This window comes from Alligator mississippiensis, chromosome 11 (assembly GCF_030867095.1).
Source record: "Alligator mississippiensis isolate rAllMis1 chromosome 11, rAllMis1, whole genome shotgun sequence".
Taxonomy (NCBI): domain Eukaryota; kingdom Metazoa; phylum Chordata; order Crocodylia; family Alligatoridae; genus Alligator; species Alligator mississippiensis.
Window position 1 is genome coordinate 26,270,419 of NC_081834.1, and position 14,271 is coordinate 26,284,689.

At 41.5% G+C, this 14,271-nt stretch overlaps 1 protein-coding gene across 11 annotated transcripts in view; it reads right to left on the reverse strand.

The window, feature by feature from the left end:
* ZNF280D (zinc finger protein 280D) overlaps positions 1-14,271 on the reverse strand; it is a 155,985-nt gene that overhangs the window by 65,423 nt on the left and 76,291 nt on the right. For 10 of the 11 annotated variants that reach the window (XM_059714702.1, XM_059714705.1, XM_059714704.1 and 7 more), the window contains exon 2: positions 7,754-7,902. In XM_059714702.1, the coding sequence (XP_059570685.1) occupies positions 7,754-7,902 (149 nt within the window). Of the gene's footprint in view, positions 1-7,753; positions 7,903-14,271 lie in introns of those variants that run through there. The other variant, XM_059714706.1, reaches the window with a different exon arrangement.

Genomic DNA, 14,271 nt, shown 5'->3' on the forward strand with positions numbered 1-14,271 from the left:
TTTTTCAGAGGATCCCAAGACTTGTGATAAGAACACCCAGTCATGAGTGGGGGCTAATTAGTACATGGCTCCTTTGTAGGGGGGGCATCTGGAGTGCACACCAATACACTGAGCAGTGATGAGGTATGGGGTCACCATAGCTTGAAATGCTGTTGACTCTGCAAGGGTCCAGCCCAGCTCAGTGAACTGTATGGTAAATTATGAGCCTTTTGGCTTTACAGTAATATCATGCATAGTTTGTACTATATATGAGTAGATACAGAGTGCTGCTTAAAAGCGTACTTATTTGGTACCTGCGCTAAAACTTAAAGCAGATTCAAGAAAAGAGTAAAATTAATCGATTCTGGATGAACCAAGCCTGTTGGTACTATATATGCAGATTACTACAGCTGTGTTTAATACAAAGTCAGTGTTTTCACATTTGTCCCTTTTTTCCATGTGCTCAGGAAGAGCAGGGTCTAACAGGAAGGGGGAGAGGAGGTTACCTGACCTTCCAGACTTATTTTCCCTGCTGTAGCAGTGGGAAGGGGACAAATTCAAGGCAAACCTGCAACAAGTAGATTCTATACCTGGAAAATTGTAACAAATTTATAAATTTTCTATAGATAAAATCTAGTTATTGTGGGGGGAGGGGTATCTTCATCACTACCACTGCCTCTGCTTGCACCTGTGAGGTTTCTGTCCAGGCAGGACTGTTCACCATTGAGGCTTCCACCCAGGTCCAGGTTTGGCACTGTGGGGACTATGGCTTGCAAGTTGCTTTTAGTGATGGCCTAGTGGGGGAATGCCTGCGGTGTGAGCAGTAGGCCTGTACGAAGTGGCAAGTATTCAATTCAGATTCCGCCAATTCAAAGGGACGCTTTTCACAGATAAGCCTATGAATTTCATCAACCTCCTAGATACAAAAACTCATGGACTCAATATAGACAGTGGATTTATGACACACTATAACCTGCCTGACACCTGACTCCCCAGGTACCTCTCCACTTTTACCTGATACATCCCCTACCCCCGCAAGCCTGTCTCTCATCCCGAGCTGAGCTGATCTGAACTACCTGCCTGTTCTCACTCTCACAACTCCACTGCAACCAGTAAGCCTCAGGCCTCTCAAAGATCTCACATGTCTGGGCTTTCCCCAGCCAGGACCTTATATGTTGTTTCTATGTCCCTCCCCCAGAGCACTGTGATTGGAAGGGAATTCAGGGAAAGATCACAGTCACTGGCCAGCTACAGATGTCAATATCAGAGCAGTTTTCCCCACCCCCTTCTCAGTTTCTGTTTCCTGCGTGTCTGCCCTCTGAATCTTTTCCGAATCGATCCAGACCTTTTAATAGGTCTCCCAATTTGATTTGGATTTAGAGATTCGGTTGCCGAATCAGGGCGAGTCAGCTACCAAAGCTTTGCACAGCCCTAGTGAGCAGTGCCTTCTGGTGGTCTCTCTCAGGGAACAGGCAAGACAGCTACAGGAGGTGGCGGTGAGGCTCTGAAGCATTCTCTGTCATGCAGAGTTCATTGATTCAGTGCTGGAGGAGACCTCTGGGACTGTGGAGGAAGAACTGCCAGAGGCAGCGCTAGAGTGCGGAGCACCAGAGTGTGGGGGAGCGTGGGAAAAGAGATGAGATCTACCTGACAAAGAGGAAAGAGCATCTTCACAGACAGGCTCACTAACCTAGGAAGGCTTTAAAGTAGGTTTGCCAGGGGATGGAGACCAAAGCCCTGAGCTAAGTGAGGAAGTGGGTGACCTGGAGGAGGCAACAGGAGAAGTGTTCTAATTCTTTCTGAGAAAGGAGGACAATCAACTAGTTACTTTAGGTGCCTGTACGTGAATGCATAGAGCCTGGGAAACAAGCAGGAAGAATTGGAAGTCCTTGCACAGTCAGAGAGCTATGACATAACTGGAATAACAGAGACTTCATGGGATAGCTTGCATAACTAGAGCACTCTCATGGATGGGTATAAACTGTTCAGGAAGTATAGGCAGAGGAGAAGATGAGAAGGAGTTGACTTTATGTAAAAGAGCCATACGATTGCTCAGAGCTCCAGTATGAAGCTGGAGATAGGCTTGTTGAGAGTCTCTGGGTTAGGGTCAGAGGAGAGAGAAACAAGAGTGATGTCATGGTAGGGGTCTGCTACTGACCACCAGACCAGGAAGAAGTGGTGGATGAGGCTTTCTTCAAACAGCCAGTGGAAATTTCCCTATTGTAGCCCCTGGTTCTCATAGGGGGGCTTCAATCACCCTGACATCTGCTGGGAGGGCAATATGGCAGTGCACAGGCACTCCAGGAAGTTTTTGGAGTATTGGGGACAACTTCCTGGTATAAGGACTGGAGCAGCCAACCAGGGCCTGGAGTCTTCTTGACCTGCTGCCACAAAATAGGGAAGAATTGGTGGGGAATGTAATAGTGGATGGCAACTTGGGCAACAGTGACCATAAGATGATCAAGTTTAGGATCCTGAGGAAAGGAAGGATGGACAGCAGCCGAGTAAGGACCCTGAACTTCAGAAAAACAGACTTTTGACTCAATCATAGAACTCATGGACAGGATTCCCTGGGAAGCCAGTCTGAGGGGGAGGAGTCCAGGAGAGCTGGCTGTATTTGAAAGAAGTCTTACTGAGAGTGCAGGAACATACCATCCTGATCTGCAAGAAGACTAGCAAGTATGGCAAGAGACCTGCTTGGCTTAGCAGGGAACTCTTCAGTAAACTAAATCACAAAAAGGAAGCTTATAAGAAGTAGAAACTTGGACAGATAACTAGGGAAGAATAAGAGCATTGCTCGGGCATGCAGGGATTAAAGTCAGGAAGGCCGAAGTGCAATTGGATTTGCAGCTAGCAAGGGATGTGAAGGGTAACAAGAAGGGCTTCTACTACAAATATGTCAGGAGCAAGAAGAGGATCAGGGAAAGTGTGGGTCCCTTACTGAATGGGGAAGCAACCTTGTGACCGAGGATGCAAAAAAGGCTGAAGTGCTCAATGCCTTATTCGCCTCAGTCTTCACAGGCAAGGTCAGCTCCCACAGTACTGCATTGGGCAGCACAGTTTGGGGAGGTGAACAGACAACAGTGGAGAAAGAACAGGTTACAGACTATTTAGAAAAGCTGAACAGATGCAAGTCCATGGGGCCGGATGGGATGCACCTGAGGGTGCTGAGGGAGTTGGCCGATGTTATTGCAGAGCTGTTGGCCATCACCGTTGAAAACTCACAGCTTTCAGGAGAGATCCCAGATAGTTGGAAAAGTGCAAACATAGTGCCCATATTTAAGAAAGGGAAAAAAGGAGGATCCAGGGAACTACAGACCAGTCAGCCTCACCTCAGTCCCTGGAAAAATCCTGGAGCAGATCCTTAAGGAATCCATCTCTAAGCACTTGGAGGAGAAAAAGGTGATTAGAAACAGTCAGCATGGATTCACCAAGGCCAAGTCATGCCTGACCAACCTGATTGCCTTCTATGATGAGATGACGGTCTGTGCATGTGGGACCAGGGGATGTGGTATACTTTGATTTTAGCAAGGCTTTTGATAGTCTCCCACAACATTCTCACAGGCAAAGCTAAGGAATTATAAGCTGGATAAATGGACTGCAAGGTGGAGAGAAAACTGGTTGGGAGCATTGGGCTCAAAGGGTATTATCAATGGTTCAATGTTTAGTCGACAGTTGGTATCAAGTGGAGTGCCCCAGGGGTCAGTCCTGGGGCTGCTTTCATTCAATATCTTCATCAACAACTTGGAAGATGGCATGGGTTGTACACTCAGCAAGTCTGCAGATGACACTAAGCTGGAGGGAGTAGTAGAGATGCTGGAGGATAGGGCTAGGATTCAGAGTGACCTAGACAAATTGGAGGATTGGGCCAAAAGGAATCTCAAGAGGTTCAACAAAGACAAGTGCAAAGTCCTGCATTTAGGACAGAAGAATCCCATGCACCAATACCATGGGGGCTGACTCGCTGGGCAGCAATTCTGCAGAAAACGACCTGGGGGTTACAATGGACAATAAGCTGAATATGAGCCAATGATGTGCCCTTGTTGCCAAGAAGGTTATCAGTATTGGGCTGCATTGGTAGGAGTGCTACCAGCAGGGCAAGTGAAGTGATAATTCTCTATTCAGCAGTGGTGAGGCCACATCTGCAGTTTTGGGCCCCCGCTATAGAAAAGATGTGGACAAATTGGAGAGAGTTCAGCGGAGGGCAACAAAAATGGTGAGGGGACTGGGGCACATGACTTCAGGAGAGGCTGAGGGAACTGGGCTTAGAAAAGAGAAGACTGAGAGGGGATTTAATAGCAGCCTTCAACTACCTGAAGCGGGGTTCAAAAGAGGATGGGGCTAGACTGTTCTCAGTGGTGGCAGGTGACAGAACAAAGAGCAACAGTCTCAAGTTGCAGCAAGGAAAGTTTAGGTTAGATATTACAAAGAATTTTCTCACTAGGAGGGTAGTAAAACACTGGAACAGGCTGCACAACCTCTCTGGGCAATCTCTATCCTTGGAGGTTTTTAAGACCTGTCTAGACAAAGTCTTGGCTGGGATGATCTAGTTGAGGATGATCCTGCTTTGAGCAGAGAGCTGGACTAGATGACCTCCTGAGGTCCCTTCCAACACTAAATTTCTATGATTCTATATTTGTGTAAATACAGTATTTAAAAAAAATCAGTTTAATTGAAGTGATTTGGTCTAGGGGCCCTAGTTCAGTAACAGTGGGTTAAAAGATAAGTGCAACAGGCCCACATTATAGGCCCCAGTTTCTGGAGTTATACCAGAACTTCTATTTTTAGTTAAAACTCTCTCTCATAATCACAAATAGTCTGGAAGCAGCAACCAATCAATGTAAAGACTTCTGACTGCAGCAATGTGAAATAACATTCCCAAGCAGATATTATATGAAGCCTTATTGTGATGCACTGACTGCAGACTAAGACCCATTGATGTTAGACTATTAATAGCGACTCAATAGAAGATGCTATGCTTGACAGGAGGGAAACACCACAGTTGTCTCAGCCAATCCTCAAAATGAAGGAGGTCCTTGGTCTCATCACTGCCCCTTTGAAAGGACCTAGAACCACTGTTGCCAACTCTCCTGTTCCTGAACAAACAGTTCTAGTGCTGTTGCTTCTAAGGGACAAAAAAGGGCCCCTTAAATGTGGGACAAGAGCACTAGACTGGAACCACAGGGTATGTCAGATCACAGCACGTACAAGGTCTTGAACTGTCGTAAACCAGCCCCATGTTTGGGTCTAGAGACCAGAATCTTCTTAACTATGGCCTGATTCTTTCTACAATATATTTTATTGCCTTGGGTAAATTGCTTACCTAATCCTTTCTCTTACTTCTTCCCTGGTTGCAAACTGGATATTGGCAATAGAGGATCAGTGTTTATACAGCACAAACACAAATATATTAAACAAGCTAAATATTTTAACAGAGAGATATTGAGACCACAGTGAAAGCCAACGCAAATTATTTTTTTCCAAATTTCAGATGTATTAGCTGCACTGACTTATTTTGAATTGACATTTTCATACACTTAGGTTTTTATTACTTAAAGACCCTTAATTTTTCTAAGATTTGTTTGGAAAACAAGACCATACAACAATGCCTCTAGACAATTGCATAGTTCCTTGGGGTATGATTCAAAGCCCTCTGAAGTTAACTGGCCCTTCAATGGACCTTGGGTATATCCCGAAGCAGGAGGATTTCCCTTCAGTTATATCTGGAATTACTGAGACTAAAAAAACAGAACAGATTACTAAGAGGTTTTTTTCCAATCCTATATCACTACTGTTTTAAGCTGACTGGGAATGTCATATTGGGACTATCTAGACATAAAATAACGCAGTGGGAGTAATAGAAATGTTGCTCTAAATCAACCAAGAACCCAACATTACAATACACCATAAAATCATCTCTTCATCGATATACTCAGCATGGTATGACAGTACAGTCCTTTTCATTCATGCCTTATTTCTTAAAATGATCATCTTTATTAACATTGTGCTTTTAACCCATGTTTTTCAAATAATTATAAAAAAATTAAAAACCAAAATTGTTTTTAGACTGTTTGACAGATACCTCATGGAGTATTTGATGCAAAATGAATTTGTATATCAGTACTTTTAAAAGATAGCCTAAACTGGAAAAAGTATATCTTTAGTTCCCCAAAATATTTTATATTCCTGCAGGTAACTTGTTATCCCAAGTTTCAAACACCCAAGCATAAACTTTACATTCTGAAATAAAATACCACATTTTCTCACATACAATCTACCCTGGAATATAATATGCACCTTGTTTTTGAAAGGCAGAATAAAGATTTTTTTCCCCAAGAGTTTTGGCTGCATAGATCAGGGACATAGATCAGCCCAGTCTTCATCTGACTCACCCTCCCTTTCCTGCTTAACTAAAGCTGGAATTCTAGCTATTGTTAAAGACTGGTCTCCCTGGGATGGATCTATGATTCTGAAAAGAGCTAAAATGCCTCTCATACTGTAAAATAGGAAGAGAGAGACCAGAAGCAGCTACCAGACAGCAAAATTGCCCTAGCTTGATTAGTAGAACCTGAAGAATACTGAAGAAGACAGGTGGTATTAATATCTCTGAAGTAAAGAACAGTGAGATATTAAGTTAGTTGACTCCCTTTCAGATACCTGAATAGTAATGCAACAATTGCTGCACTTTGGAGCAGGAATCAAATCTGGGTGCTTCTATCCCAGTCAGAAAAGTAACTACTACACTTAACAAAGGCACACCAGTTTTGGGGGGCTAATTTCTGGGGAAAAAGTTAAAGTTATGTGTGAAAAAATTACAGTAATGGTCTTTACCTATAGCATAATACCAATGCATCTTTAATATTAAAATAATGATTTGTATAATATACTAAAAATACTAAATAGCAGCATTTGAACTATACAGTTTACTATGCTAAATTAATTGCAAAGTGATATAGAAAGAGGGACATGTACACACAAGGAGATAAAAAAAATCTTAGGAAAAACACTTTCTCCTTTACTTACCTGCCAAAGTCCAAGTACAGGACAAACATGGAATTCTGACACAGCTGATCACACCACAATCACCTAACTCACTCCCTGCACTGCCTGCGTTAGGAAAAAACTACAGAACTTGATGAACATACACTCTTACTTCAAGTGAAATTTATGAATTTATTAATAACAAAATCTTATTTCTCAGAGGCCTTTAAAATGATTATTTTAGATACTTTCTCCTGGTTATGTCTTTTGCAAAATACATAGGTAGGGAATGTGGCTTTATTGGAACGAAGCAGTGCCCAGACATTTTAAACTGTCTACCATTCTGATACTTCCTTTTCTCAATGACTTCACGCTGAATTAAATCCCCTAAGAAAACTGCCAACTATAATAAAAGACTGAGAATTGCAGTTATAATACTGGGGACTAAAATTAAAACTTATTTTTCAATTCTGGGCATAAGCAAGGTGTTTCTATTTCAAGGAATTAAATAAAGTGCCCTTACTTTAAAATTTTAGGGACTGAAGCCAACTTTAGGCCAAAGAAATAGACAACTTTGTTGTACTTGTGTCCCAAGAGACATGATATTTTAACTGAACAACAGACAATCAGGAAAAAAAACAATAGAAAACACTGAAGGAACTTATTAAGTCTTAACTTTACAGATGGCACAAAATCCAGTCTTTTCAAAACAGGGTATAATATTACTTTCATTCATCAGACCAGAAAGTATACTTCATAGAATTTGTTTGGTCTTTTTTTAAAGTTATCTTACATGTACTGGTGGGTTTGGAGCTTGAAATCTCCCCAACAAAGATGGGCTCATCATCATCATCATCATCTTCCTCAACTTCTTTCACTCTCCTTTGCCACGGTTCTAGCTCCTCCTCCTCACATTCCATAAACAATTCTGCCATTTTGTAACTAGATAAAAAAAAAGACAAATATAAAACATTTTCACAGAAAACCAAGTAAAGGAAGAAGTGTCCCAACTTTAAAAAATTATGATTACTGAACTTGATGCTAACGCTACCACAGGAAACTTCCATTAGTTATACATTTTGTAAAGGTGAACTGAATCCCTAGATTAAAAGTCCTCCTTTATCTGTTAATATTTCTGCAAATTACAAAAAGAATATAATCATGCTTCCACTGATGAATGGAATTGGCATGATTGTGCCTAAAATGCATATTAAAACTTACCAGGGCCCACTTCCCTTATACATTATTCCTGTTACCTTCTTCTCCAACTCATTTATGCCAGAACAAAATCCTTGTTTTGAGCTCCTAATCTCATCCTTCTTAAAAATCAGCTTCTGTCTTATTTTCCACCTATTTCAGTCTTATGGCCTTTACCTGAAATATGGCATTCAATCATTGCTAGACAATGTGGGAGTGGCATTCTTACGATTGTTTTAAGTATGATTCAAAAAAGGCAAATACTGTGTGAAAAACAAATAAACAAACTGGAGCTATAGGCGAGTAAAAAGTGTTAATAGATGGAAACAGATCCATTATGAATAGGAACAAATCCTACTGTGATGACGCCTAACATTCTCAACATAGTAATTAAGACTGAGTTCCTGCAACAACATAGGATGTGTTCTAGTTATATTTAAAAGCAAAGGTTCAAAAAATTTGTGAAAAGCAATACGCGTCTGTTCCAAGTAATCTATAATGATACTTGAGTATTCTGAAGGGTTTCAAGAAAACTAGAATCACAGAAATGTGGGATTGGATACAACCTCAGGAGGCCATCTAATACAACTCCTTGTTCAAAGCGGGATTGTTCAATGGGTAAACTATCTAATCAAGTGGCTGTCTAACCTGCATTTAAGAGTGTCCAAAGACAGGGTCCCAACCTCTCCAGGTAGCCTATTTAAATATTTAACCACCCTCAGTCAGAAGATTCTTCCTAACATTGAACCTGTTGGATCCAAATTTCCCATTGCAATTTGAGACTATTGCTCCTAGTCCTGTACTTTGCAGTCACAGAGAAAAGTATATCTTCATCATCTTTATAACCACACTTCAGGTATCTAAGAGCATTATCAAGTTCGCCCCTCAGTCTTCTATTCAGACTAAAAAATCCTAGTTCTTACAGCCTTTCATCACAGGCCATATTTCTCAGGTCTCTATTTTTTCTCACTCTCTGTTGGACTCTCTCATCTGTGCACATATCTGATGAAGTATGGGGGCTCAAACTGGACACAGCACTCCAGATGAGGTCTCACCGATGCTGAACAGAGCTTTATAATCACTTCCCTTGATTTGCAATTGATACTTCTAAGCTACTGACCTTTTTTGTAACAAGAGCACCTACTATTCAGCTTATGGTCCACTATAAGCTTCGGGTCCTTTTCTGATGTCCTGCAGCCTAGCCATTTATTCCACAGTCTGTTTTTGTGCATGTGATTGTTCCATCCCAACCACAGCACTGCACTTATCCTTTCTGAATTTCATCCAATTGATTTTGGACCATTTCTCCAGTTTATTAAGGTCATTCTGGATCACAGCCCTACCCTTCAGAGTTTCTGCAACTACACCCAACTTGGAGGCACACGCAAATTTGACAAACATGCGCTCAATGCCACCCACCAAATCATTAATGAAGATGTTATCATTAATGAAGACACCCAGAACAAACGCCTTCAGAACCCTACTCCAAATACCTCCTCTCACATAGATATCACGCCATTGATTACTACTTGTTGAGCACTATGATCCAACCAGTTATCTATTTTACAGTACTTCCACCTAATCTGTATTTCCTTAGCTTACTGGGAATGTCATAGGCAACTGTGTCAAAAAGCCTGCTAAAAATCAAGATACATCATATACACGTCTCTCCTCATCCATATCACCCATCATCTTCTCACAGAATGGAATCCAGTTGGTTAGATATGACTGGTTCATGATGAATCCATACTGTCTGTTCCTGAACACCTTCATAGATTCAGAGATTGTAAAGCCGGAAGGGACCTCGGAAGATCATCAGGTCCAGCCCCTGCACCAAGCAGGAAAGATAACTAGGGGGCAGGTGAACCCAGCAAGTTGACAGTCTAGTCTCCTCTTGAAGATTTCCAGGGTAGGTGATTGCTCCACCTCTGGAAGGAGCTTATTCCACAGTCTGGACACCCTGACTGTGAAGACATTTTTCCTCATGTTGAGCCCGAATTCATCTTCAAGGAGTTTGTGGCCGTTACTCATGGTTTTCCCCTCAGATGCTCTGGTGAACAGTTGCTCGCTGAGCCCTTGATGTACTCCCCTAGTGTAGTGGTAAGTTGCCACCAGGTCCCCTCTCAGCCTTCTTTCCTTCAGGCTGAAGAGTCCCAGGTCCCTCAGCCTTTCCTCGTATGGCTTGCATTTTAAGACCCTGATCATAGGGATGACTCTTCTTTGGACTCTTTCAAGCTTGTCCATGTCCTTGTTAAAGTGTGGTGCCCAGAACTGGATGCAGTACTCCAGCTGCAGTCTCACCAGTGCTGAGTAGAACAGAAGAATCACCTGCTTGGTTTTGTTGAGGATGCATCGATTGATGCATGTCAGAATATTATTTGCCCTACTGGCTACAACATCACACTGCCGGCTCATATTCATACTGTGGTCTATTATTACCCCCAGGTCCCTTTCATTGGTGGTGCTAGTCAGTTTGTTCTTGTTCTCTAGGTTCTTCGCAGTGACCTCGATAACCTACTCCCTTCATCTTTCCTGGCATTGAGCTAAGTCTGACTGGTCTTTAATTCCACAAGTCTTCCCCCTCCTTTTTCTTAAAGATGGGTATTATATTTATCCTTTTCCAGTCAGCTGGGACCTCACTTAACCTCAACAAGATCTCCAAAAAGATAAGTCAATGACTCTGAAATTACCTCAAATAATTCCTACACTACTCTAGGGTACATCCCATTTAGCCCTACTTATTTGAAAAACTCAGCTTCTCCAAATAGCCGCTAACCTATTGTGGGGTCAACCCTTTTAGCAGGTGTGCCACAAAGTCCCACTCTACTTCCCAAGTGCCACTCCTATCCCCTTCACCCACCCAAACCACTGCTTTCCTCCCTGCCCTAACTACTGTTGTTCTCCCTACTGGATGTACTGCACACATTTATCATAACCAATTTGTACAAATAGTGATAACAAAAGTTTTTGCATTAATGTTTTTTATTGTGCAACATTGCATAAGGAAGCCTTTCTGAACAGTGTAGGAAAATAACTTAAAATTATTTTTGCCATATGCTGACAAAAACATTTTCTGTACCTAAAAGTAGAGGCTAAAAGGCCAAATAGGAAATAGATTTTTCTAGTCAAATGATATTCCTATTGTGTTGAAGAAAATCGCCAACAAAACAAGTTACCTTATAGAAGATCAGGCCTTCATTAAGTTGTTCAGCTGCTTCACAAGCAAGCAGATGAGAATCTCTGGTAAAGATGCTACTGCTCTGTTTCATAATATAACCTGTATGAAAATGTTTTTATCCACTAAAGAAAGCTTTCATGTTCTTGGTGTGATTTCAGCCAATACATCAGTGCACTAAATTATAAAAGTAATTGAATAAAGAACAGGTTCTTCAACTAACTTCTCTGCTCAACAAAGATTGTGATCTTCAGGAAAGGACTCTTTGTATTCAGGGAAAGATTATTTGTGTTTAAAAAAAATCCTCAACATATATATATGTGAACATTTTTCAGAAAAAAGGTAATTTTTCATCTCGTGTGAATGTGCCATTAAGGGGGAGCAGGGAAGGCAGAGAAGAGTAACACTAGAATACTGGTATTGTTAAGGCTGTCCTGCTGCAGTAAAACACATTCAGTTTCTTCCTTCCATGGTGCTAAGCTCATATAAGCTTTTTCTCCTGGTGATTCCAGTATCCACATTTAACCTAGAAACATTTCTAGATGATCTCATGATCACCACAACTATTGTGAGCTCAGCACATTCCACTAGGCATGCTTTGGGATGGCACCTCCAATCACAATGGTACCATTATCTCTTGCAGTCTTGAACATGGATCAAGTTTTGCTCAAACTATGTATAAGGGCATTCTGATGGTCTACCAATGATAATTAATGCATACTCTTTATTTCTCAGTTTTCTTTAAGAATCTATTATCTGTGGCTGACTAAGTTAATTCCTTGTTCTTAAACACAGATACTGTAGTGTGTAAGTAGGTGTCATTATAGGTATTAGTTGCATTCTTTTAGTATTGATATTATTTCTAACCTCTCCACTACTGAAAACTGCAATTATAAAGTTTTACACCAATTCAGAATCTGTTTCTTTTACCATTTCAATCTGACTTTAAATTTGGGCATAGTAATATGACTGACCTGGTGACATTAGCTTGTAATCTCTTAAGACTGATATGGTCAGTCATCCAAACCATTTTCTTAAATGTAAAAGTAGCAGTCAATTATCTTGTTTTCCCTCTTTCCTGATACACATGCCGACTATGAATGGAGTGAACATGTTTCTGAGATTCTTGGCACAGCTGATCACAGAAGTTAGTTTTAGAGATGCTCCTTTTCATGTTGGTTACTGTAAGACTATTCTCATCAACCTTTTGATCAGCAAGGGAAAAGAAAATACATAAAAATGGACTGTCGTGTTTACACAAATGATGCCAGCTGTTTCACCCCAAATCACCTGCTTAATTCTGACCAGATCTACTACTTTTCTAACATTTGTTTGTCCAACTTGAAAATTTGAAAGTTGAATCTTAATTCTGAGTACAGAAATAATGATGTTTACTGGATTAAAAATTTGGGAACAGAAAAGTGGAAGAATCTAGAGAACAGTGCCAAGATTGCTCCCTCTTCTATTATAAATGAAATGCATCCACCCTTTATTTAAAAAGGTTTGCATTTTGATGTGCTAGGGAATCTCAAGGTACTCTACCATCACAGGTGGATTTCTGGCCAGAACCATGTCCAAAAATAGCTAAACATTTGTATCCATGTGGTCCAGGCCTAGTCTACAAGACAATCATCCCTGCTTTTGCGAACTCAAGCCTGCAATACACTGTATGTAAACTATTTTTTAAATCATTCAGAAGCTTCACATTCTTCAGCTGACATTGCACTTGCTCAGCAGAATTAACTACATAAAAGTGTACTAGCCATAAACAGTAAATTAGTCAAGTGCATTGTTAAAAACAAAACAAATCGCCACTCTGGTCACACTTCAGGATTTGATTTTGGTCTACATATGTGAAAAGCTAACAATAAACTACTTAGATTGCAATGTCAAAGCACTCACTATTTAAGAAATACTAGATTTGCCATTGCCCATGAAAACTTAATTCTGATCACTTGCTTTATCAAATTTTCTCTTTGAAAGTTTATTTATATAATGTACAATTAACAGCAACCTCATTATGCTCCAGTAGTGACTGAATCCTGATTCTTCACTACTGAAGCACGAACGTCTACCACATGAACTATAGGAATAACCTCATTAGTTGATAGTAAAAGAAAGCTATTAGTCCAGAACAGGAGCAAAGAGCTACTGGGATCTGGGACAGACATAGTCCTCTTCTAGCCTCATTCCTACCAGCCTCTCTTCCTCCTACAGTAACTGAGCAAGCTCCTGCATTAAGTTGTTCCAAGCAAGCAGAGTTGTGAAGGGAAACACACAAAACCTCTGGGATAGTGGAATAAGAATAATATAGCCTCCTCTCCACTTCCCCTAGGAGTTGGGGAATCATGCACCATGTAGAGAAAGAAGAAAAGGGAAATGTGCTACTTTCGCCACATGCTGGTCCAGAAGGAAGCAGCAAAAAGCTGAGCATTTCCTGCCCTATAGTACTCATTGGGATACCTATTAGGCCTGTGCGAAGCGGCTAGTATTCGCTTTGGATTCGGCTGATTCGGGGAACAGTTATTCGATTCGGTGATTCGAATCACTGTCTTGAATCGATTCAGCCAAATCTGATTCGGAGATTGGGCTCCTGATGAATCTCCAAATCAGCCAGGCCCACCCCCTGCCCAGCAATGGCTGCCCTGCCCGCCCCAGCTCCTGGCACTTTGAAGAAAAAAAAAAAGCCCTGACACTGCCCCTGTGCCCAGCAGCACCTACTATCTCCATTGCCCCCCACTACCCCATGCTGCGTGAGGGGCTCTGCACGAGCCCCCCGTAACTCATCCCCCCACTATCCCAGCCTCCCCACGGCTGCTCCACCCACCATGGCTCCGGACCTTTAAGAAAAAAAAAAAAAAAAAAAGAGAAAACCCTGGACTCATGGCTCCTGCTGGAGGGGGGCAATCCCCGCTGCCATGTGCCATGTATGGGGCTCT